The sequence below is a fragment of the Schistocerca americana genome, chromosome 2 (assembly GCF_021461395.2).
Source record: "Schistocerca americana isolate TAMUIC-IGC-003095 chromosome 2, iqSchAmer2.1, whole genome shotgun sequence".
NCBI classification, from domain to species: domain Eukaryota; kingdom Metazoa; phylum Arthropoda; class Insecta; order Orthoptera; family Acrididae; genus Schistocerca; species Schistocerca americana.
The window spans coordinates 316,115,769-316,141,446 of record NC_060120.1 but is presented as its reverse complement, the minus strand read 5'-3'; the positions used below and the strand labels follow the sequence as shown (position 1 = coordinate 316,141,446).

Here is a 25,678-nt window from a genome sequence, read left to right as displayed (position 1 = left end):
ACAAGAACTGGCAACAATAAAGAATGTAAGAGGATTTGAGGATTAACTGGGGGAGCTACACTAGTTCCCTTACTCATTGTGTTCCTAGAGCACTTAGTTCACACAGCTGCCAGCTACACTGCTCCCTCATATTCGACAGTGGAGTTCTTGTTGCTACTTCTGTGTGATGTTGTAGGATTTCAAAGGTCAGTGAGCAGCTACTGAAACAGATATGTTGTTTGACCAAAGGCCTGCAATAATTGCCAACAAGGACTTGGTGAGACACAATGATGGATGAAACAAGCAAACAAGAGGTCAAGGGGATATATAATTTACTTGTTCCTACAGCCAGTACCTGTGCTGCTCCTAAGTTTTGATTGATACAATTTGCTGTGTAAATAAATAACCTCTGCGGCAGATTAATAGTATTATGGGAGTTGTATATGTTTTACCTGTTGACAGCTATTCTCTTGCCGTTGGTCATCAATTGCATTGCTCCAGCGCTGCAAGTTGCCCTTACTGAGGTGTTAGATACATTGCTGTTGTTATCTTATGAATATAACTCTGTGCTGAAGCACTGGAATTCTTTAAGTTTTCTTTTAATCGCTGTGCTAAACATTTAGCCCATGTAGTTTGTGTATCAAATCTCACTGGACTGTCACTTTCACTATGCCTGCCAGTTGTGTCCATATAGACGTGAGGGTCTTGATTCATCACTGCTGAGCTGCATTAGCGATATGCTAGCAGCGATGCTGTACCATAAACCTTCATAATCAGACACGTTTGTGTGTGAGGAGGACAATCCAATTATGTAACAACAGATCTGAGGAATACTTAGTGCATTGTTGATAACCATGTTGATCTTACAATGAGCAGACTGTAGTAACAGCACTTTGCTCTGCTGACACGTGCTGTGTTACAACTATTAAGCCACTCGCCTTCTTGGTTATCGAGCCTGTTCTAAAATGAATATTCCCATTCTCTCCTCTATCCCCTTTACTCTAGTGTTGTTACTCATCCACTTTACCAGGTCTTGCTTGTGACTGGAAGTGTCACTCTGTTTCGGTGGAAAATCAAAGATTTTTGTGATTCTTTATCTGCCCAAAGTAGTTTTGCCATTAAAAGGTTAAGAAATGCAAAGAGGTTAGCTAGAGAGATGATTGAATGCTCACTTCACTTCTGTGTTGAGAAAGTAATTGAGCTAGACTGCTTCAAAGTATTTGATAGAATAAGAAATGAAGTGGATAATAGATCTCACATATTTCCAGAATGAGATTTTCACTCTGCAGAGTGAAAATCTCATTCCAGAAACATCCCCCAGGCTGTGGCTAAGCCATGTCTCCGAAATATCCTTTCTTTCAGGAGTGCTAGTTCTGCAAGGTTCGCAGGAGAGCTTCTGTAAAGTTTGGAAGGTAGGAGACAAGGTACTGGCAGAAGTAAAGCTGTCAGGACGGGGCATGAGTCGTGCTTGGGTAGCTCAGTTGGTAGAGCACTTGCCCGCGAAAGGCAAAGGTCCCAAGTTCGAGTCTCGGTCTGGCACACAGTTTTAATCTGCCAGGAAGTTTCAGATCTCACATATGTCATACCATATCATTGACTTTATTTTCTATCAGGAAACTTCATAAATAAAAGCTTTGTATCTTATTTTGTAAAGTATGCAGGTGATTTTGGTGTAAGATACACCACAGATATTGTTGCATAGGAGCTGAAATAGCTGCTTTCAAGTTCCAAGTGAAAGAGTGGATGGAAAGCATATTTTGAAAGTTTTTTTAAAGTACAGAGTAATCAAAATAGCTTTGAGAACATTTATGAAAACACCAGTGACTGTAGCATTTTTTGAACACAGTTACAGCAAACTAAAGTCGAAAAAAAAATTACTTACGGTCAAAATATGGATAAAAGCAGACTGTCAGTTTAAGCTGTATATTTATCAACAGAATACAACACAGTTGCTAAACATGACTTTAGCAATATAATCAATGAGTCTGCTTTGCTTGAAACAAGGAAATTCAACATAAAGTTGCAATAAAAACACAATGCATTGTGAAGGGACATTTTGTCAACTCTTTTTTCTTTTATTTCTATTTAATAATTTATGTATTGTTAATGATTTATGTGGAGAAAAAACTGTTGAAAGGTGTTGGTGTGGGAGGGGGATGACAGGTTGGGCATTTCTGCCAGGGATGTAGGGTCACTTCAAGCTCTGGCATGAACAAGTGTGGTCTTCCAGTACATCCATTGTATTGCATTGTCCAGTACAAACTCTGTGCTTTGCTGACGTTCTTCTGTCCATTTTCATATACAAGTACTGTTGTTGTAGCAATGTATAATTAAAATGTTGTAGTATGAGAAACCTATTTTTCGTACATTGATCATTCTTATTCACTTGCTGATATTGCACCCTTTGGTGCCAGTGAGGCACACTGACACTTGCTTTCAAAGTCCAGTTTTCCTGACAGCTTTTCACAGGTTGAGCTTAGCATAGCACTGACTTTTCCAGCCGCATCAGAAGGTGTTGCTGAGCCATTACATAAACCATCCCTCTGCGGTCTTAACCAGTTATTGAAACTTCCTGGCAGATTAAAATTGTGTGCCCCTTTGCCTTTTGCAGTCAAATGCTTTACTGACTGAGTTATCCTAGCGTGACTCACGACCTGTCCTCATAGCTTTACTTCCTCCGGTTTGTCATCTCCTACCTATCCAATATCACTAAAGTTCTCTTGCATAAGGCAAATGATTTTGGAAACAACTTGCATAAGGCAAAGGGTTTTGGAAACAATACCTCATGCTTTGGCTAAGCTGTGTCTCCATAGTATCCTCCCTTCCAGCAGTGCTAGTCCAGAACTTCTGTAAAACTGGGAGGGTAGGAAATGGGTACTGACAGAAGTAAAGCTGTGAGGGTGGGCTGTGAGTCATGCTTAGCCGGTAGAGAACTTGGTCACAAAGGCGTAGGTCCCAGATTCGAGTCCCAGTACGGCACATAGTTTTAATCTGCCAGGAAGTTTCGTATCAGCACACTCTCTGCTGCAGAGTGAAAATTCATTGTGTTTAAAAGTTATTGATGTAATAATAACAACATAGATAGGATAGGTTGGTACTCACCACGCAAGGATATTAGAAGTATTTAAGCTTCTGGACAAAGTTATTCCATGGACGTAGAATGTGAACACATTCACACAACAACTCACACATGGCTTCTGTCACTGGAAACTAAGGCCCAACTGTAGCTGTATTTATGTATGATGTTGTGTGAATGTGTTGGAGTTCTATTTCTGAAGAAGGACTTTGTATAAAAGCTTAAATATTTTTGGTATTCTTTTCATTGTGCTTGTCTGCAACTCAACATATCTTCTATGTAGTGTGTAGCAATTTGTCCTTTCCATGTTGTTACATCGTGGAATTTCCATTGCCCAGTTACTGATTTTTCACTCTTCTTCATGTCTTCCAAGTCACGATTCATTTGGGTCATTCGTGGTGTTGCATTTCAAATTTCAGGTTTCTTTCACATTCCCGACTCTAGTTAGTACAGGAGACAGTAAATTTAAATTTCTTAACCTGTTTTACTTACCTTGACATAATTTTTTTCTGTAGTTTATTGAGTATTGTAATAAATATATACACTTTCATCTGTTGTGACTTTAATCTTATTTTAAAGAGAAAAATGCGTGCCAGGCCAATGCTGAGGAAGGACATTACATGTGTTCTCTGTGTTTAGAATATGATCCTCTTTGTTTTCAGGATCATCCATTTACAATGAGCACCATCCACCTAGTGGCAGTACAGAAGCTGTGCACAACCAAGGTATGTGACAGGAATTATAAATGTTTCAGAAGGTGACAGATAACATTCTCTTGTAAGTTGTGTCAAACAAACTTCTTTATAGTGAGTTATATGTTTTTTTTCCCCAGTTGGCCACTTTTCAAGTAAACAGTTTTCTTATTAAAAACATGAAAAGTGGAAACTGAACTGATCTGTTTGGTTCTTCTGACATTTTATAACAATATTGTGTCTAAGTTACATTCCATTACACAAAAATATTTTAGAAATTGAAGGTATCTGAATTCTGATTGCTTGTTTCTAGTGATATAGAAATTATCTCGCCAAGACTTTATTAGCCATTCCTTATTACTTTTCTTTGACTGTTCTTCGTAAGTTTGTTTCAGTTCATTATGCATTTTATTTTCTCTGTTTTTCTTCTGTTCCCATTCCGAATATTTCTTGTTGTGTATTCCAGCTCTTCCTTCCTTTTTAAATGTCCTCAGATTGATTTATAGTTTCTCACTACCTTATCAGCACTTTTTGTTTGTGTCTACTTCACTTATTTCTCTTTTTTGCATGCTTACATTCAGTTCTTTAAAATTAATATAAACTGAGGGCACTATTGTATAGATTATTATTCACATTAAAGATTAAGTTATATGTTTTGAATAACAAGTGAAACAGAGCTAATGCCTTCATTCATACCTTCAAGGCAAAATTTCTGTATTAATGAATGGCGAAAAAGTAAGATGTAAATGTCTGTTCTTTCAAATCATTTCATTGTAAAATGTGACACTGAAAACAAGAGGAAAAATAAATAAAATATGAAGCAGGGTCTGTGGAGGAGTAGGATAAATAGTCTGATGCGATTTTGTCAGAGATATCTAACTTTGGTTCAATTCATCATCATGTTTTTGATCCTTTCTGTGTTAATATTATGCCTTATAGGTTTCCCTTAGTTAAAGTTTTAATTCCTTCCATATCCTTACAGTACTGGTCACAGTACACAGCTGATTCTTAGGTAGTTGTGTTGCTTCATTGAAAATGCTTGTTCACCGTAATGCTGTATCATTCAGAAGCGATAAACAACTGCTTGATACAGAAACTATTGAACTTGTCTTCTGCTGAGTATTTCATTAGGTCTCCCAAAAGACAGGTGAGTGTTGTTCTTACAATTATGCATGTTTATAAATGAAATTCCGAAAATGTGTTCCTGCTTTTCAGATCCTTCAAACTGCTTTGTCTGTATGTATTTATAGTACAAATGTCCTGTATTTAAACACTGGTTAAGTTCCTTTTCTTACCATCATTTCTTTCGATCATTTCAGTTTATTTCCATCCTGAACTTTCAGCCCAGTAAAATTAATGATGTAGTGCAGATGTTAAATGCTGTGTTACAGTGATATTTTACATGATTGATTGCTCAAGAAAAGTTAGCTGCATTAATACTCTGCTTCTTTGTATTGTGTCAGTTGCAAAAGATTTGGTATTTTGTCTCGAATTTTCTCCAAAACATTTAGATAAAATCTTTGCATTGCAGGAGTACAATGTTTTCTGAAATGAATGCCAGTGAAAGATTAAAATAACCTATTGGATCGGCTTTGCAATACTTTGAGCTGTAGGAACATTTATAATAGGTGTACTCAAAATATCATTCTGTCACTGTTTTTCTCTTACAGCTCCATGGTTGCAAAGATTTAGTTAGCAATTTCACTGATGTTAGGAAATAACCCGTGGCTGCAGTTGCGTGACCTTTAGAATATCTGTGAAATTTGGAGTTGTGGATGGCAGATTTGATTCAGACTGTATGACATAATTTGGTAACGTGACTCCATACTACCACCAATAATGGGCATAAAAGCTTCTGTTGCCTAGCGTAGTTCACAGTTAAAATCTTTCGTGGGGATTCATTTTTCAGATGTTGCTTACAAAACATTGAAGGGTAGAGTAGTTATCTCTAATTTCTGTTTTGCACCTTGTACTGTTGTCCAGAAATATGTAGTTTCTAGTAAGCAAGTACTGTTATTACTGATAATTTTGTGCTGCATTCCTTTATACCAAATATAAGAGGCTTTACAATACATTTTATCTGCTTCTAAGAACTTCATGCAGAACAGTAAGTATTTCTGCCTTATAAAAGGATAGATGTGGTTGACATGTCAAGTGGCCTAGAAATGGTAAGTAATCTTATTGTATGCAGATGAGAAGTTATTGCAGTTCATTGATAGCATTATAGGCCGTATGCTTTTGTTAGCCACTGAATGCTGTTTTATACAGTGAGCTGTGTCATTCCATGTTTGACAAATTCAGATTTTTTTTTTAATTCAATTCTTAGCTTGGAGCCTGAGTGAACAGTGGCCATCGTCACAGTTACCACCACCGTCACCACATACTAAAGGCAACATCTTGTTGATTTATTCTGTCTATCACCATCTATAGCATTTGCTTGTAGTTGATGCAGATCATTCACTTTGTAATATGGATATGTTCTGTCTTCTTGATGTGCAGTGGTAGTAAATAAGAAAATTTCATAGGGTAACGAAATTGGAAACACATTGACGATTATGTAATAGCAATTGACATACAAGGGACATATTGTTTAATTTTAGCACAATTCTCAACATACAAACATGCAATGCTAATTACATTAATGCAGCAGAATATGCCATGATGATATTTTTATTAATAACCATGAGTCCAAATTTAATTACATCAGTCAAGGTATTTGTTCGTCACAAGTCTTGGTTTGGTAGCTTACTTGGTGCTTGACATTCTCTAGGTATATTATTTGTCATTGCAAAAGCATTACACAAAAAGGTCTACAGTGCAATTTAAGACCTACACAGGAAAACTTCTTTCACTTAACCGGCATGACTTCAAAGTAGAGGTGACTCTTTGTGGATTTTGTCAGTTGTTCATTGTCAAGTTTCATGGATTGCTGCAGATTTTGATAATGTGACACTTATTTTGACTTTGGCTGACTTACTTACTTAATTATACTGGCCACACAAACCACAGTTGGTCCTTGGCCTCACTCAGTCCAGCCTTCCACACTTTCCTGTCATCTGCATCTTCATCTCTCAGACCCAGGATGTGCATGTCTCCCATGGTATTATCCTTCCATCTCATTCTCGACCGTCCCAGTGGTCTCTGTCCTTCAGGCTCTCCATCCATTATGGCCTTTATTACCATGTTCTCCCCTCTCCTGCTCACATGTCCATACCATTTTAGTCACTTAATTTTCACACTCCCTATGGCGTCAGGCAGTGTGTATAATTGTCGGAGTTCTCTGTTTTTCCTTATTCTCCATTGTTCATTTTCTTTCACTGGTTCGTATATTTTTCTCAGTACTTTATTTTCAAAAGTGATGAGTTTTTTCCTCTGTTTTCTTTGTCAGGGTCCATGTCTCACTTGCATAGCACACTATTGGCTTGATGATGGTCTGGTACATTCTTATTTTTGCCTGCCTGGATAGTAACTTTGATCTTTGGCTGACTTAATGAATATGAAAGAAATCACTATGGAATGAGTAAAGATAATTAGTCACAGTGCAGTAGAGGCATAGAGTGTTAAGATAGACAAATTAAGAAGAAATGGTAGCTCTGTTTTTGAACTGGCATCCTTCTCCAAAGCACACAGACACATGAGCTCGCTAGTTACCATTCTATTTTATTTAAATGTGTCTTGTGAAGGGAACATAAATATTTGATAGGACTTACTTGAAGTAATTTTGCTCCATTAGGTGTTGTCTAGAGACCAATTTCACAATTTCGCGTGACACAAAACCGTTCCTATTTTGCAAACGTAGGAAGTATAATAATTCTTTGTAGGCTTGGTAACTGCAGCATAGGTAAATGAGTTTAGGTTGACATTATCAAATGAGTTAGACGGCACAAGGAATTACTTTGCAATTCAATAATTTTTTCATTAAAACATAGCTCTGTTTAAGCAGCAGTTATCTCGACAACACTTGCATTATGCAGCCACCTGTCGTTCACGTCATGAAGATGGAGTTCCTTACTCTTTCAAGAATAGAGCTCCTTAGTCTTTGGAGTGTAAAAAACAAGTCCACCATACTATGCCTTCCCCTTTACTTCTGTTAGCTTGCTTCCCATTGATAGTTGTCACTCTGTTCTACGCATTACATTACAGTTTAGTAATACACCTTTTCCACCAATCAGTCCTCATTTATAAAAAGAGTTTCACAAATAAATCACACTCAAATATGGATAAAAAAGATATCAAACTCTCTAAGTCTAAATGAATTGCTTCTCATAAAATATGTTATCCTAAGACACAAGAACCTGCACATTTTCAATATTAAGTAAGGACGTGAGAATTTAGAAGTAAGATGATCTAGTTTTGTTTGTAATGGTGTGTCTATTAAATGCTTTTGGAGAAATTCTACCAGAGCCTCTGGTTATAAAAGAGACTCCTTTATGCCATTGGAGACAGGCAGATGCTTCTCCAGACAGGCCCACAGCTGGCTAAGCTTAGTTCATGCCACATAGTTTCCGGTACAGTAGCACAACCTTGCTGTTTTCCTCACTGGAATACCTTGGTCCCATTTACAAACAGAAATGTCCTGTCCTGCGGTATTTCTAAAGAAAACCATCTTATAAGTTTCTAAGTTGGGCTGCAAGCTCACGGCTTAAATCTGTTTTCTCAAGTGCTCTGTAGTTAGTGTTCCTTGCTAGAAAGCTGTTAACATATTGAAACATACACTCAGAAGTTCTTCAATGACTATTTGCATGGCTTGGAATACCTGCAGGTGTTCATATTGTAATATTGCTAGCTACCATGTTTTAGTTCTTGATTATGGTCCTCTATATTACTCAGTGCCTCACCTATAAGGTGAATGATTGTCTTAATTCATCCATTGTTTATACCTCATCTAGCATTTTCCAGTATTGCAGTAATAAAAGAAATGTTTGACAACAAATACTTTGACAACTACATAATCTTAAATGAGTTTTTGCATTGGTTCCGTATTGATTTTCAGTGATACGCAACAGTTAAGTAGTAGGAATATGCCTGTAACTCACTACCATGAATTTGAATGCTTGAGCAAGGGAAGCACAAATCCTTATAATGAGACTAGACTCATTATATAACAAAATGTAAACAGAGGGATTGCGACACTAGAAAATAGTAGTGAAATGCAGGAAAACCTGCAGATGATCGACAGTTGCTGCAGGGAATAATGTAAACAAATGTAACATAACTAAAATATGTAGAGTGACCATTATTGTGTGATTATACACTTGCAGAACAGTCACTGAAGGCAATCAGTGACCATTATTGTGTGATTATACAATTGCAGAACAATCACTGAAGGCAATCACACCCATAAAATATTGGGAGTATAAGTACAGAGTGATTTGATGTGGAACAACACATAAAATTAAAGAGTGGGTAAGGCAGATACCAGACTGAGATTCATTGGAAGAATCCTCAGAAACTGTTGTCCATCAACAAAGGAAATAGCATTATTTTACTAATGCCAGGAGGGGGATTCCTAATGGTGATGGCCTGTTTAACACCCATTTCGACCTCAAACTGTCCCTGGTCCACCATCATCATGAATGAGATTCTATTCTTAACATGAATGCATATTCTGGAGCTCTTTAGATTTTTAACTTAAATCAACTTACCTCTAGTTCCTCCACGGACTAACTGAAATGGATCCTTTATATAGATAGGATTTTTGGATCAGGGCCATTTCTACCTCATGTCTTCCCAGAAGACTACTCTGGGCAGCAGTTGCTGCTTTACTGTAGTGCAGGCTTATCTACAGCCTCCAACTTGCCACATTGCTCACATCCAGTATCCTTGATTATGTGATGGCAACCTGCGAGAACTCTTTTTTAAGTACAATTTCAGGTCCATTTATCACATGGCTGTCTGGTAGTTTTTGTTGGCTTCCACCACAAAGGTTTGTCCGTGCAGTACAACCTTTTGGTTGATTACCCCCAATTCTATGTCGAGACCTTCTGGTTCTGCACCCTTATCTCTAGGGTGTGTTTGAAGATACATCCTTAAGACGTTTTGGTACCCAAATTGATACCTTTGTGGTCTTGGAGACCTCAGCCACTGTCTTGACTAGCAGCTTCACGTCCACCCACGTACATACCTTGGGCACCATTTCCCTAAGCCAGTCCACTGTTTCAGTCCCCACAAAAACAAGATAAGAAAACTTTTGTCCAGATAGACCTTCCTGAATTTGGGTCCTGGGCTTGAATCCACCCTTATTCTTCTCAAAGAGAGCCATCTGAACAAGCTTCGTCTGCTGTGAAGTGATGTTGACCAGTGAATGTCCCCGTTGGACAGCTGCCATCATGAAAACTGAGACTGCAGTAGTGTAGGTCTGCTTTCCATTTCCTGCCTCGGTGTTTTCTGGATCCATGTATCCTAAGAAGTGGGAGTATTAGACTCCTTCCTTGTTCTCTTGTTCTGTGTCTTAAGGTAGAAGGAGTCTGATTACCCCCTTCACCCTGAGATAGTCCTCTTTTGGAAATCTTAGGTTCCAGACCTTGTAGTTCCTGCAGTTTATGTTTAGGTTTTTGTTCTTTCAGTAATTTCCCCCCTTCGGGCCTCGGACAAGGATGTGATTTTTGACCTAGTCCAACTTCTCAGTAACGGTTTCCCCTTCTTGGACTGGTCTTTTGTCTGATCCAGTTGTGGAAACAGCTTCCATCAGTTTGAATCCCAATGCTAGGGTGTTTGAGGTCTCTTCAAGTCCCTCAGTTTTTGTTTTGTTGCCACAAGAGTTGGGGATGTATTCAGTCAACACCACAGACCCTCATGTGGTGCATGTCTAATTACTCAGGGAGGTTGCCAAATATCCTTGAGGCTCTTTCAGTGACACATCTTCCCATGTGCCAAGCACCCCTCACTGTGGATCACGTCACACCTTTGTTGGATAATCAGGGAAGGACTGTGGGAGCGGTTATGGGAGAGATGGTGCATCGTGGGACACTCTTCATCTGGTCGGTCGGCTGAAGCCTGTTCTGCCACCAGTAGCTGCAATACAAATATCATAGCCCTTCAGCTTCAAAGTCTCTCCATCCGCACAGTAAGTACTTTGGCATGGCGCTGTCCCTCGGAGAGTAAGGAAACAGCACACAAAGCATTTATTTGACCAATATTTGAATATTGTTTGCCAGCCTGGTATCCATACCAGGTAGGATCGATGGAGCAAATAAGAAATAGTCAAATAGCAGCAGCACATTTTATTACAGGTACATTCCGTAAGTGCTGAAGCATCAGAGAGATGCTGCAAGGCTGCAGTTTATTATTAAATTTCCAAGAGCGTATGTTTGTAGCAGAGTCAGCCAAAATATTGTGTCCTCCTATGTATGTCTTGTGAAAAGACCACGAAAATAAAATTAGATAGAAGAGTCAGCCAAAATATTGTGTCCTCCTATGTATGTCCTGTGAGAAGACTATGAAAATAAAATTAGATAGAAGTGAGCCCACAGAGAGAGTTACCAGCAATCATTCTTCCAGTGAACCATTCGTGACTGAAACAGGGAAAGGGGGAAGTGACACTGTTAGACAAAATACCCGCCGCCCACACCGTAAGACGGCTTGTGGAGTATAAATGTAGTTGTAGATATAGATGTAATCGTAATCCTCATCTCCAGGTCGACTTTTCCCAGTACACAGGCAAGCTGGAGAAATTTTTAATGCACTCACCCATTGAATATTACACTTTTACGTCTGAACTGTTTTACATAATTATGGTTGTATTCTTTTTATTGAACACCTATGAAGTACAACATCTTCATTGATATTGTCATTCAGTGACTGGTAATCCCTAGCAGATTCGACTTGCATAAAATCTGTAGTAAATTTGTTCCAGAGCAGATCATTGATCACTTCGCTGTCTGTCTATGCAACTTTACTGCTGTGTTAATGAAACCTTTACTTTAAGAAATACAATAAATTGACATTTGTTTTTATCTGTGGAGGAAGGAATTATGGATGCACTTGTTTTCTTACCTCCCTTCTCATGAGCATAGGACCTCACTGGCGACATGAAATATATAATTCTCTCGCAATATAAACATATTGATGAAATACCCCTGGAAGTGTATAGCTCTGCTAGAAAAATAAATTATTATTCAGTACTTGCTTCAATTTTCTACTTTATAAGCAAGATAGAAATTCATCTGCTGATAAATCAAAGTTCACAGTTATTATTATTATTACTATTTTTTTATTAGATTAGCAAAAATTCAACCAAAGAGTAACAATTATAGGAGAGCAGAGCAAACTGAAGTGTGGTAAAGTAGATGCATACTGTGAATATGAAATAGTGAGAAAAGCAAGAGACAAGTGAGCTAATTAAGGGTGACAGCAAGCAATATAAGCACTAATATTTAAGATATAAATGACTAGGGACCTGAAAAATTCACATTTTGGGGTAGATGTGAATTCTGCCTCAGAATGCAAAAACAGAAAATTACCTAATAAATGCTATTTCATAAAAAGTTGTATGTAGATGAACTGTTTCACCAGAGACAGTTTGAAATAACTTTATTTTCTGCATATAAATACTGAAAAGTACTTAGTTTTTAGTTACTGGTATTGCTAATCAGCTAGTGAAATGCAGTTTCTAAAGATAACATGCATAAAGTTCAAATGTTGATATAATATGGACACTTTAAAATGACAGTTTTACACAGCGGGTGTTTTGAACTATTGTTCCATCAAATACTGGTAGAGATCGGGCATGAACTACCTTATTTACGACATTGCCAACCTCAGCAGACAATTGCATGGTAGCCATTACTGAAGGATTTGCGTTGTGCATTGTTTTCTTATTTTTAAATGAGTGAAGAAATTAATCCTGACCCATCACAGAGTTTGGTTATTGTGGTGTGTGTACTGTAAAACCTTCGGTACACACACCATCAGATTATTTGACTTGTCGCTCTAACGAAGTAGGCGAGTGTCAGCAATACGTCTCGTGGCATGTTTATCTTCTGCCGTTAGGTCAGGCAATAGAAATGCCACTTGCACGCTTAGAGTAGCAGATTGACGGTGACCAACTTTAAACAGAACTTGATTAATTTTCACACTCATTTATTAAAGTAATAAAAAGCATAGAAATAACTTAACTTGGTTCTGGATGCTATTTACAATTGACAATCTGAAGTTCCTTTGGTCTTGGTACGTTAATCTTATTCTCACATATCTCTGATACTTGACAAAGTGTCTATACATTTCTCTTCATGGCTAAGTGCAGGAATATGATAATCTTATTGATCGCAGACTGAAACTTGACTATAGACTGGTACAGACAAATGCAGACTGGTGCAGACTAATGCAGACTGACTAATTGGAGGTCTGTACACTCGTTATAATACCTCGAGCGTTCAGGTATCACTGCGCAAGTGTGATCCACAAGGAGAAAAGGTTCTATGTTAGCAGCAATCTCATTGGCTGCGTTACATATTAATACGCAGATCGGTGGAAGCAGAATTTGGTCTGTCTTTATGGCAGCACCATCTCATAGTGCGGAGACGGACGAGCGCTGCGCCTACACTGTTGTGCTTAGTGGGGCGCGCTCTAGTGGGAAAGTTGTGTACGCGCTGACTACGCGGAACTATGTTCACAACAATTATAACCTTTAAAACAATAGAAGGGATCGACATAACGCAGTTGTGGTCTGGCTGCCCTGCGAGAGGGAAGCAGGGCTTGTTTTCCTGCAGCATTTCTGTTCCCTCTGATGGTCAGAATTGTAATTTGTTTATGCTCAAAGCCAACTTCCAGTTTATAGTGTCTGCACTCTGCTGTAGTGTGACCAGAAAACAAAACCTGCTAATTTATTTTGACCATTTCGAAAGTCTTTCCCTAACGTGCAATTCCATTTCTACAATAAGTACCTTGTAGGCTCTATCTGTATTAATACAAGGTATGGGTAGCATGCTTATGAATGCCCATGAAAGTTCAAAATCAATATTTTACAGATTTTGTCATTATTGAATTGGGTGGGAAGAGAAAAATAGTGTCGAGAAACACTTTAAACCAGAGGTGAGAAAGTGGTGCTGCTTCTCACCAAAAAAATCATTTGTTGAAAGTTTAAATAGAGCCAAAAGAAGAAAAGCAAAGAGCATTAAAAAAAGCTGTTTAAGTTTTTACAAAAGCAAACAAACATTCCAGTTGAAAGCTCCCAAATATAATTAGTTTCGAAGCACTAAGGCTTTAAGTTCAGGCACATAGCATGACAACCTTTTAAATTTGTGTGCCTAATAATGTATATACAAAAAAAGCTGTGAATTTCACCAAGATAATTGCGAATTTTGCCAAAAGTAGATGCTACATTATCATGTGCTTAAAATGACATAAACCTCTTCTTCAGAATCTGGAAGTTAATACAGGTGTTTCACCTTTTGTGTTTTAAACTATTGTTTACATCTTAAGTTGGTCCCTTAGTCACTTGGTGTGATTGCTGTATAGTAATGCACAAATGTTAGACACTATTATCCGCAAGTTATTCTTTAGTTCATGTAGAAATAGGCAGGCAGGAGCTTAAACGGACGTTATTGGATATGTGGTGACCTGACCGGTACTAGCTGATCAGCTAGGTGAATTATTGGTATTCAATGATACTGTTGCCACTTCATCTGGTAATTGTCATTTTTCTACCCCCATTTATTGCTCACAAATCATATAGATATAGTACCTATTGGAGAAACTTGAGGTTCCATTGACCAGCAGAAGAAAAGTGATAGGGATCATAGGAAATAGCATTTTACAGAGATAGCAAGGGGCAGTTCACAGGATGCCAGGTAAAAATAGGTGTATCGAGAGAAGGGAGAATCATAAGGTCCCATCAGTAAATATTATCTTTAATAGCTTTGCCACCATAACATTCCTTTCATTTTGATCCTTTCATCTGTCCTTTATTTGAAGAGCTCGCTCAGGATTTTTAAGACCACTTTCCAAGACATAAGAAGAATAAAATTTTCTAAGCTATTTTAGTCACTCTTTAACCTCCCCGCAGAGCGTTGCAAGCGACAGTCCTGCGAGATTTTAGACCATTGTCTAGGGTTAGTAGACAGTTTTTGTTTTTGTTCAGACTTCCTAGCACTTGAAAAAAACCTCATAATTTGTTTGCTATTATTAATTTTTCATATTTGCATGTCTTTTGTATTGATTTATCATTAAGCTAGTTAATACAACGGTGAGTATGATCCTGCAACTCAAACTAGCCAAGTTCATAGCCTTGCCTGATTTATCTTAGTGTATCTGATGTTGCATTGGGATGCAGCTGTTTGCTCTTGGAATACGTATATGCTTGAGAACTAATTTTTGTGTGGTGTTATTGTGGAAGCATGACCTCAGGTACAAATTACGTCTGTTGTTAATGTGTCAGACTCTGTCTTTTGTGAACCTGTCTTTGCCATTGTGTTCTGTCTGCAGTATTACTGTCCTGTAATTTTGGACAGCTGTCTCAGAAATTTTCATTTTGTATGACCAAAAAACTGTGTCACGTTATGCCGAATAGAAAAGAAGACATCTCTAATTAGTACAAAACTAATATTTTAGTATACTAATATGCACTTTAAAAAAATCCTCAGCTGTGTCCCTATGATGTGACAATATTCAGCTTGTTTGATCAACTCATTGGCAGTGGGTCAGAAATTTTCCATAGACATGTTCTTGTACTCTGCCAGGAAATGTCATGCTCCAGGTCTGACAGAAATGAAATGAGATGTATGCTGCCAGTTTGCATACATACCAGATATGTTCAGTTAGTAATGGCCACTTGCATAGTAATTTTTTGAGGTCACACTCGGATGCATTCGTTCATTCATTCATTCTTGAATCAAAACAGTTCTCCATGTTCTTTTCTGTGAGCCCATGCAACAGCTCCACTCTTCTTGCTTTCCAGTGATGTGCAAAACTGTCTCTGTAGTGAACTGCTTGTCCACTGTCTTGAGTTGATCAGCAAGTTGATAGTTACAATGAAATGAACACCCTTAGCTGCTTACAGGCGTTGACATACGTCAACGGGGACAGATGAATGTGTGTCTCCCGACTGGGACTTGAACCCGGGATCTCCTGCTTACATGGCAGACGCTGTATCCATCTGAGCCACCGAGGACACAAAGGATAGTGCGACTGCAGGGATTTATCTCTGGCACGCCTCCCACGAAACCCACATTCTCAACGTATTGTCCTGCACTACATTCGTAGTGCCCCTGCCCATTATGCTCATTACTCGCGGCACGTTGCCGATTCCCGTAAGAGTTCGGGCACTGTTTGTGTATTCGCACAGAAGAAGAAGATGGTCAAGTGGCCGGTGAGCCTTAACTATATATATACTAAGATGGTATCTGTTCTTTCGGACATGTCCGAAAGAACAGATACCATCTTGATATATATAATGTTGATAGTTGTTATAGCGTAAGGATTCAGTTCTAGGTCAAAATCTCGCACTAATAAGCTATGACAAATGTTTGCTTAGTAGTATAAGCAGCCCCCGCCCCCTTTTCACCCCCAAACTTCAGCCATCACAGTTAGGTTATGGCTCTAGTGGTGAAGTGTTAACAGTGGCATGGAGAAAAGCACATATACACACAGAACCATTCTCCACCCCAGCAATGCGGTCTTAGTGGATAACTAGGTTGTGTGTTTAAGGCATTGAAGAGAGCAATTATTTATGCGTATCATATGTACAGTTTTCATTTAAGTGCAGTTACTTAGGCTTGACAGATGGAATTGTTATTTTGTACATTTGTTATTTGAAAAGATGTTTCACTAGTCCCCCAGCTGGTTTTAGTATGAAGGAATAGTAGTTATGTGGAGTACACAAATGGATTGAATTTTGGGGGGGGGGGGGGGGGAGGTGAAAGACACTAGTGTATGGACTGAAAGCTTCATAACAGATTACGTCCTGCATAATCAGTAACAGAAAACTGTTACAGAAACAAAAACAGGATACTAGACATAAAATATGAAGTATTAGAATTGAACAAAGAAACTGCACTGAAGTGGCAATAGGAAGAACGATAATACAGGGAAATTAGAACTTGTCAGTAGAAGTACCAGGTGAGTCAGGAATTGAGAGCCTATGATCTTCTATATGCGTTTGTAAGCTGCTTAATCCATAATTAACATACCAACCAGAAAGATTTCTGGTACATTAGGTATATTGATAAACTTCAGGAACTTTTGAAGTATGTGAGACTTAAACTGGATAGTTAACAGTGGTTCCCTAATGTGAATTCAAGTTTCCAAAAAGTGCTTCAGTTCCCAGCTGATAACAGTCACTTATGTCGAAGATAATCATCGAGACACAAAATTAATTGATCTCATAATAAACTTGCCAACCACCCACAACAACAAAAAATTGTGTCTAGTGTTGAAACATCTGAGAGAAGTTTAGAGTTCTTGTAACCAGTGTGGGTAATTCAAAGAGGATATTCTCACCAAACTTATGATCATTGTAGATGGTGCCAAATTACCTGCCTGTGAGACACATTTACGTTTTGCAATGTTTATGGTTAACAGAAATAGAATTTATTTTTCAAATTCATGTATAAGACAGTGAGATTAGGTAGATCATCCTTTTCATTCCCAGTTTAACAGAGACAGCTGGCCATCTCAACATTTGTGTGGGTATGTGTGGTGTGGGTGTGTGATGTGGGTCCCGTGCTGTTGGTTTTTCCAGCGGTGTATGTGGGGCCATCTCCGCACTACCAACGGATGTCATCTGTGTCAGGCTGTCCATCACATCATCCAGGAAGTTCCATCAACAACAACAACGCTTTGCCTTCACAGCGAAGGCACTCTGTATCAGGTATGCTGTCCACTCTCCTTACAATCAGAACTTTGCTGTTTTCCTCAGTCGGAGTTGGAAGAGTATATTTTACATTCACTGCAATCTAACTATTGTAGTAGCTCATCTCCTTAATGTGCCACATCCAGTCTACCGCAATGAAATCGGAATATTTAATGGCCAGTTGTTAAGACTTCTGTTGTTATTAACATTCTTTGGTCTGTTTTGATTATCATAATGTTTTTCTAAAATCACATTCAGATCTTCATGTGTATAAAATTCTGTTGATTTTCAAGTTGCATCACATTTGAATAGAAGCAAGTTTTTGAAGATTTGCAAAATCTTCATCAGCATTTGGTGATTTGCTGCCAGAACTGACAGTGAGTTGTTTCCTGACAGTGAAGCTGGTACAAATCTTTGAATATTCAAGTTTCCACTCAAATGTGTTATGACCTGAACAACAAGAAAATTTTATACTAGGATGCTACTGTGAAAGACTTTGCAGCCGACTTTCCACATGATACTTCACCCACAGTACAATAATCTTATTTATTTCCCATGTTAGTTGCAACATTACCCTCTTGCCCAGATGTGTGAATGAACCCAAAATAGTCACTTGTTCTCAGTTATGTAGTGAGATACTCACGCATCAATAGCTGCCGTAGTCTAGCCACAAAAAACTGACATCTTCATCACTGCTTGAACCTTTTTCTTGGTGGAATTTGGAACTGACAGGGTCATTTTGAACTAACTTTTTGATAACAACAGTGCTGCATATAATTCCATGGAGAGTGCAGCAGAAAAATAACTTTACCTCTATATTTTATTAAACTTGCATCCATACTTTACAGGCAACTCTTATAATGTTCCATTGGAATATATCCTATACAAAATAAACATAAAAATGAAGATCATTGTATCATTTCCAGTGTCATTACAGCTGAAAGTGTTAATGTAGTTTACAGCCTCAGAGTAATATGTTCACAGTGACAGAGCTGTAACTTTGCAACATCTATGTACCACCTGCTCCTGTGTGTGTGTTCCTCACCACAGTCAACTGACGTTCCTTTGTCATTCCCTGGTTGACAGCTGCTGTCAATATCTTAAAAGATTTCTCCTAATGTGGTGATTCGAAGTACTGTCAACTGTAAGTGGATCACTCACTGACTAAGTACTAATACTGAATAATTCTCTATCTTTAAGTCTATTCTGATTTTTTTACATTATTTTATACTTACATAAAACTCCAGATCACCTTCCATATTCATCTTATATTGATGAAAGTGTCTCCAAATATACCAGTCTTTGAGAGACAGTATATCTGCCTTAGTGTATTCACTGCTGTTGCATTGTGTACATAATTCTAAATGTTGATTCAGCGTACTTGCCCTAAATGTTTAGTTTTTCTTCCTACACAGACTTGATTGTAGACTGTAGGTGCAGTTTGTGGCACAAAACCATATGTCCAGAAATGTGTCTGTGTATAAAATGGGATGCTGTTTCCACTGCTGGTACTAATGGATACTGTACTAATATAGCCTTTTACCCTGTTGGGAAACATAGTTCAACAACGAAATGCTTTATTAATCTTGGTTTAATGGGGTAACTGAAATACATATTTGCTTTTGCTAAGTTATTTGGAAATTCCATTATTTGTACTGAGTTACCTTTGTGTTATTGTAGACTATACTACTATTAATTCACATTATTTAATTGTGTGCATTATATGTGGTTTCACTGCATTCTATGCACTCCATTGCATGTATGGTAAAGCATGTGTATTACAAATAGATGTGCTGCTTATTCTGCACTTCAACAACTGCATTTATGTGTGTTCAGTCTATCTGTAGAATATTATATCAACTTTTTTTACTTCTTTGACTGCAGTCAGTGTCATAATTACATATTTTATATATGCATAACAAGGTGATACAAGTCAGTAAGTCTGTAGTTTTAGTCTCTGTATTTCCTTTGTAATTAATGGCACCAAAATTTGTTTTTATTTCTCACATGTTACTGTAGCATAACTGTCAGGTATTTTCTGCGTGCAAATATTTAATTGCACTATGTTTGCTTACTATTGTAGGAAGTATTTATCACATTTTGATAAGCATAAAGTAGTTCTCTATTTGTTTTCCTATCCTCATCTTACTGTTATTTCTTTTCTTGGTAATGTGATTACACTGGCAGCAGGACTGATATTTACAATGTTTGCAGTATTCCTACGATTTGTGACAGAAGTATCAACTAATTCTTTTGAATTTGCAGTTCATTTGACTGTGAGATCTTTAGTATTGTGAGAGACAAGAAAATATAAATTTCAATGACTTCTGTAAATTGGCTCTTTTAATTTAGTTTCAGATTACCAATTTTATGTGGAAAAAATGGATTTAATTTTTGATAGTACAATTTCAGCTCAGTGATTGAGCTTACTTTTGCAATCTCCACTGGTGTTCTATTAAGAAATTGACATTTTTGAACTAGATTTATGTCCATGTGCCAATAACTCCTGATGTCAGATTCACAATTGTCAGCTGTACTGCATGCTATTTGCAAATTAATCATTTTGCAAGTAGACGTGGGTCCTTTAGGGCTGACTGAATGTAAATATATTTGTGCCAATTCGAAGCCAGAGCTACTTTTATTTAGTATGTCACGGGCCAAGAAAAATGGCTCCAAGCACTATGGGACTTAACATCTGAGGTCATCAGGCCCCATGGGCCAAGAAACTCATTTTTTTTTCTTTCTTAAATTCATTCAATGTATTAATAAATCAAAAGTGCAGAAATTTCAGATTTGATTCTTGAAAGTGCATGTAAAAATGCACAGTTATATCCGCATGATAATACAGAAGGAAAAGACAGATTTGATTCACTTTCAAAGACTACACAAGTAGCATTATACCAAAACGAGAGCACTTTAAGTGAAGATGCATAGTAACCAACATTTTGAAGTGCTTGTAGCCTGAGTGAGATATATGAGTATCATGATGAAATAGTGAGATATATAAGTATCATAATGAAAATGATCGCTTCAGCTGTACGATAAATATTTAATGGTCCAACTAGTTTTGCAGCATTAGATACACATCTTCAGGGATACATCCTGTTTCAATTAAAGTGTAGTTGGGCTATACATGAAACTATATAGACATATTATATTCTCACATTTATTTCATAATTTAGTTCAAGCAATAACCAGATTGAATCTATATAAGCCAAGAATGCACATTTTTTATCAACATTTTAGTTTGAGTATCATTAAGGTTACAAGTCTTGTAAGCAACAGTAGTGCTTGTTATAATTAAAAATTATTCAATGACATGTAGAAGAAATTGTTCAAATTTTCACATTTGATACATTTCATACTAATGTGAAAGGAGAATGCAATTTTATATACCATGAGAGAGAGAGAGAGAGAGAGAGAGAGAGAGGGAGAGAGAATAGCAAGCACTCTTCTGTTGGTATTTTTTACACACTGTATGCTGGCAGTCACCATACGAGGTGTGTTGGAACGAACCTGCACCCTCCAGTGTTTAATGTGTAATTGCTGTAAGTTTCATTGTTGTGTGTATGTTAATTATTAATCAGTACTGTATTGAGTAGAACATCGTGTCACATAGTTTGCAAATTTCAAGGTGGCGGAGTTAAAGGAGCACTGCGTCTGCATTAAGTTTTGCGTAAAACTCAAGAAAATCTTTACAGAAACACACCAGATGGTGCAGAAAGCCTACGGTGGTGAGTGCTTAAGCCGTACTCAGTGTTACGAATGGTTCACACGGTTTGAAAATGACCAGATGGAAGTTAAAGATGTCTGTAACTCAGGACGTATTTTGATGTCTGCCAACGATTCTCATGTTAGGAATGTCAACGAAATTGTGCATGCCAATTGAAGATTGACTGTACGAGAGATTGCAGAAGAATGAAACTTTTTAGTTGGTTCATGTCATGAAATCCTGACACAGCATTTTGGCATGCATCATGTTGCTGCCAAGTTCGTCCTATGGCTCATGAGTGGAGACAAAAAAGACCTTTGCCTTTCAATCTGTGAAGAGCTTTTGGATTGCACAAAGGAGAACAAGATTTTCCATAAGAGAATAATAACTGGTGATTAGATGTGGGTCTATCGTTATGATGTTGAGACTAAAGTTCATTCATCACAGTGGGTCAGGAAAGGTTCTCCAAAATCAAAAAGCTCCTCAGGTCAGGTCAAATGTCAAAGCCGTGCTGACAGTTTTCTTTGACCTTGAAGGATTAGCTCATGATGAATTCCAGGATGTGTTGCGAAGCCAGTGAGAAAATGTGAGAAGGAAACTGCCTGAAATGTGGCGAGACAATTCATGGCTTTAGCATCATGATAATGCACTTGCACGTTCATCCATGTTGGTGCATGACTATTGCACAAAAAACGAAAGCATTGTGCTGCTTCATCCTCCGTACTCACCAGACCTGGCCCCTGTAAACTTTTTTTTGCTTTCCAAAGTTGAAAACCTCGAGAAAAGGATGAAGATTTACAATTATAGACGAGATAAAAGAAAATTCACAGACAGCACGTCGCACAATCCAGCAAGAGGTATACCAAGACAGCTATCACAAGTGAAAATAGCATTGGGAGGGGTATATAAGGAGGAGAGTATTTCAAAAGAGACCATGGACAATAAGTAAAAGATGAGTGTAGAAAAATTTTATGGACAAAGTTCTGGAATTTCTTGAACAGGCCTCAAATATCTGACCAGTTTGTGAAGTTCTAACATTATGTGAAATAAAATTGAAATTTGTACATTGAATAAAAGACGAGGAAAAAAATGACATTTGTGTGGAGTTTTCAAAACCATACTGAAGAAAATACGATATTTGTGGCTCAGTTTTAGTAGGGTATTCTGAAAGCTACTTAACTTTTAATATACAATGAAAAAGCAAGGGGAGAAATTTTGCAAGGTTCCATTGAAACTACAAAAAAGTACACACAAAAAGCAGCACAGCAATGGGTAGCAACATTGGTTTCAGAGTAACGAAATGATCACGTTTGCTTGAGTTCACCATTTTCGAAAAATGGAAATGGTACTAGTCATTTTGACAGTGTTTGCTTTGGTGTTGGTTATTTCTGTGATGGGTGTCTCATATACTCTTTTTGTCTTTCAGAACCACACAAACAGTATTTAAAGTTTTGTAGATCTTAATGAAAGTCGACATCTTATCTGTGTAAATGGTCCTGTAGTAAAACTTGATCTATGCACTTAACTGTGTGTTTCATCTTTACTTGAGGAAGGAGAGGCACACAGCAGTCAGTCACAATCCCATTAGGTTTAATTATTCTTGCAACTCTAGATTTCAGCTATAAATAGCCACCTTCACTGCATTTTTGTTATATTTTAACAGAATCACAGCTGTATTTGTCACCATGTGTTTTTATGGTGTATAGTTAGGACACTCGGTGTCCTTCTGCATATACACCTGTAAGAACATATGGTAACGTGAACTGTCAGTGTCCGTCTGCCAATATACCTGTAAGAACATATTATGACATGAACAGCCGCAAGTCTGTTGAAACATAATGAAAATGCACTGAAGATGGCTATTTATAGCTGGAATCGCTTTTCAAGAATAATAAAAGCTAATAGGATTGCAACTGGCTGCTGTGTACCTCTCCTTCTTTATAGTCTAGTATCACTGTGCACAATGGTTCCTGATGGAATCAAAAATGGTTAATTCATCTTCATTTGTAAAATGTATGTTGTCTAGGGAAGTGTAGTGTATGAGAATATCAGTTGTCTATCGATGATCTTGCAAGTTCTGTCCAGTGTTTCATACTGGCATGACCACTAAATGATAAACTGCAGACAAACTTAATACCTACAACATCAAATGCCCATAAATGTTTTACGATCCTCTGTACCAATGCTCTTAAGCACCAGAGGTGAGAACTGGTCTTCAGTATTTTGTTGTTTCAGTCATCAATCCTAAGACCAGTTTGATGTGGTTCCCCACTCTGGTGACTTGTCAGTTATCCACTTCATTTCAGCATAACTGCTGCATCCCACATCATTGATGATTTTCCTTATGTACTCATATCGAGGCCTGACCTTCAGATATTTTCCTACCTCTAGCATTTCAACTACAGTTTTCAATGACTTATGTGTGGGGGTGTAACTTGCAGTCAACCGTTCTTTCTTTTCAACTCAGTATGTATATGATGTGCCTTAATTTAGTTTCTTTGTCCCATAGACTTACTTTCCCTAACACACTGTCTACATTCCACATTATCATTCTCTTTTCTTATCTACACGAATATCTAAATCAACGTATGTAATGTTTGTATATGCGATACTTCTTATTTTATTTACTTCTACTTATTTTTCTGCATTGTTCCTTCAGTTATCGCCCCTTTGCCTTAATGTTTTTCACATCATTTTGCACTCGCTTTTGTATCATTTCTAGTTCCACCAGGTGATTTTGTTTCCTTTTATATTAGTTCTCAATCATTATTTTCTAATTGTGTCCTTTATTTGACTTTCCTCTAACCAAATGTTTGGAGTGACTTTTCTTTCTCCTTGACACCTATGTACGTACCCTATCCTTACCCTAAGTTCCAACTTTATTGTGTTTTTAAAATTTTGTGTGTGTCGGCTTTATTCATATTATTCCTATTTAGACATATAATAAGTTTGGAAAGATAATTAATTAAAATTACATGTCCCTCAAGAGAAAAAAAATTATCAACTGGCTTGTAAACTGTGTGTTAATTTTAGATAAAATCAACCCAATAAAAAGGGAAAAAATTCATGAAGAAGTATTTCAAATAAAAGTAGTCACAACTATGAAATTTGGCTTTCTATTAATGCAAAGAATAAATTGTGACACAATTGACTTAATATGCTCCTTATGGAAATGATGTGGTCTAGTATGAAATGTGAATCTTGCCACCTTAAAAGAGGTGTGTTCAAATCATGGTGTGGATATCCTCCAGTTTGATGGGATGATCCCTTTAGTTGGTCTCTGCCAGTTCTCATTTTTCATCCTAGTGCCTCCTCTTCTAGAGTAATTTTATGCAACATTGTAAAAATTATGCAGTGCAGTTGTCAGTGGAATTACATTGTTATATGTTTTTAATTATGTATGTGCTTGCAACTTGAGGTGCCAGCTTTATGCTTAATACTGTCAGCTTATAACTGGACTGGGCTGGTGGTTTCCATTTTCCTACAAGATCCAACATTTCATCCAAATTCCTGTACACTTCATAATGGAAGAATACGCTGTAAACAGCAACAGTTCTGGGTGTTACTGTTTTTACAACCAAGTTCATAGTTACATGTTTTAATTTATATGTCCTTGGTTAATGACGTGTCTTCATAATTGTAACATTTGCTGTCAGTCACTTGGAGGATCAGTAGAAAAAGATTACAAAACTTAGAAATGAGTTATGCCGCTGTTTGAAATTGAAACAACACAGATTTCATTAGGAAAGTGGTGACCACCATTTTCTTGCCGAGGTACATTTGAGTTTCGACATCACCTGTTATCCGTGTCTTATACATTAGATGGTAAAAACATTGAAAAGCCACATACAATTACAAATTATTAATGTATTTTGTAACACTACCACATAACCGGTATTCCTAGTACTGCATTAAAACACTAAGCAATTATGAAGATCAGTCAAAAAGCAGTGTATAATCCACTGTAATCCAGCAATGGTAAACACAAGGGAAATGAAAATCTGTTGTTTGAGGCTGTGGTTGTGTCACCCAATATATGAGGCACTTGATTCAATGCTCAGTAAACCATCCCTGTTTCCACGACAGAAATTGACATTTTTTAATAATGACCTATATATGGATATGGTTGGTTCTCCGTGAAATTGGAGAAGTCCCGTCCTGGCAGGGACTGGAGAAAGGGTGCCAGAAAGGAAGGGAGGAGGTTAGGTGCCAAAGAACCAATACTTATACAGTTTCATTTTCCCAGAACTTACCATTACTGACCTGCAATTGACAGAGTATTATTTTTTGACTGACCTTTATGTCACATGGCATGCTCACATACCAAGAGACTGCCTGACAGGAAGCTTGCGAAAATTATAAAATTTTAGTTAAGCTGTGAGAATTTTTTGAAATCCACTCTAAACTGCTTACAGTGTGTAATCTTCTAG

The 25,678-nt window shown here is 37.5% G+C and overlaps 1 protein-coding gene across 1 annotated transcript in view; it reads left to right on the top strand.

Moving 5' to 3' along the window:
* Nucleotides 1–25,678, top strand: part of LOC124590535 (mucin-17) — a 196,566-nt gene that overhangs the window by 49,017 nt on the left and 121,871 nt on the right. The window contains exons 8-9 of the mRNA XM_047131656.1: nucleotides 3,718–3,780; nucleotides 17,426–17,554. Coding sequence (XP_046987612.1) covers nucleotides 3,718–3,780; nucleotides 17,426–17,554 — 192 coding nt within the window. The remainder of the gene's footprint in view (nucleotides 1–3,717; nucleotides 3,781–17,425; nucleotides 17,555–25,678) is intronic.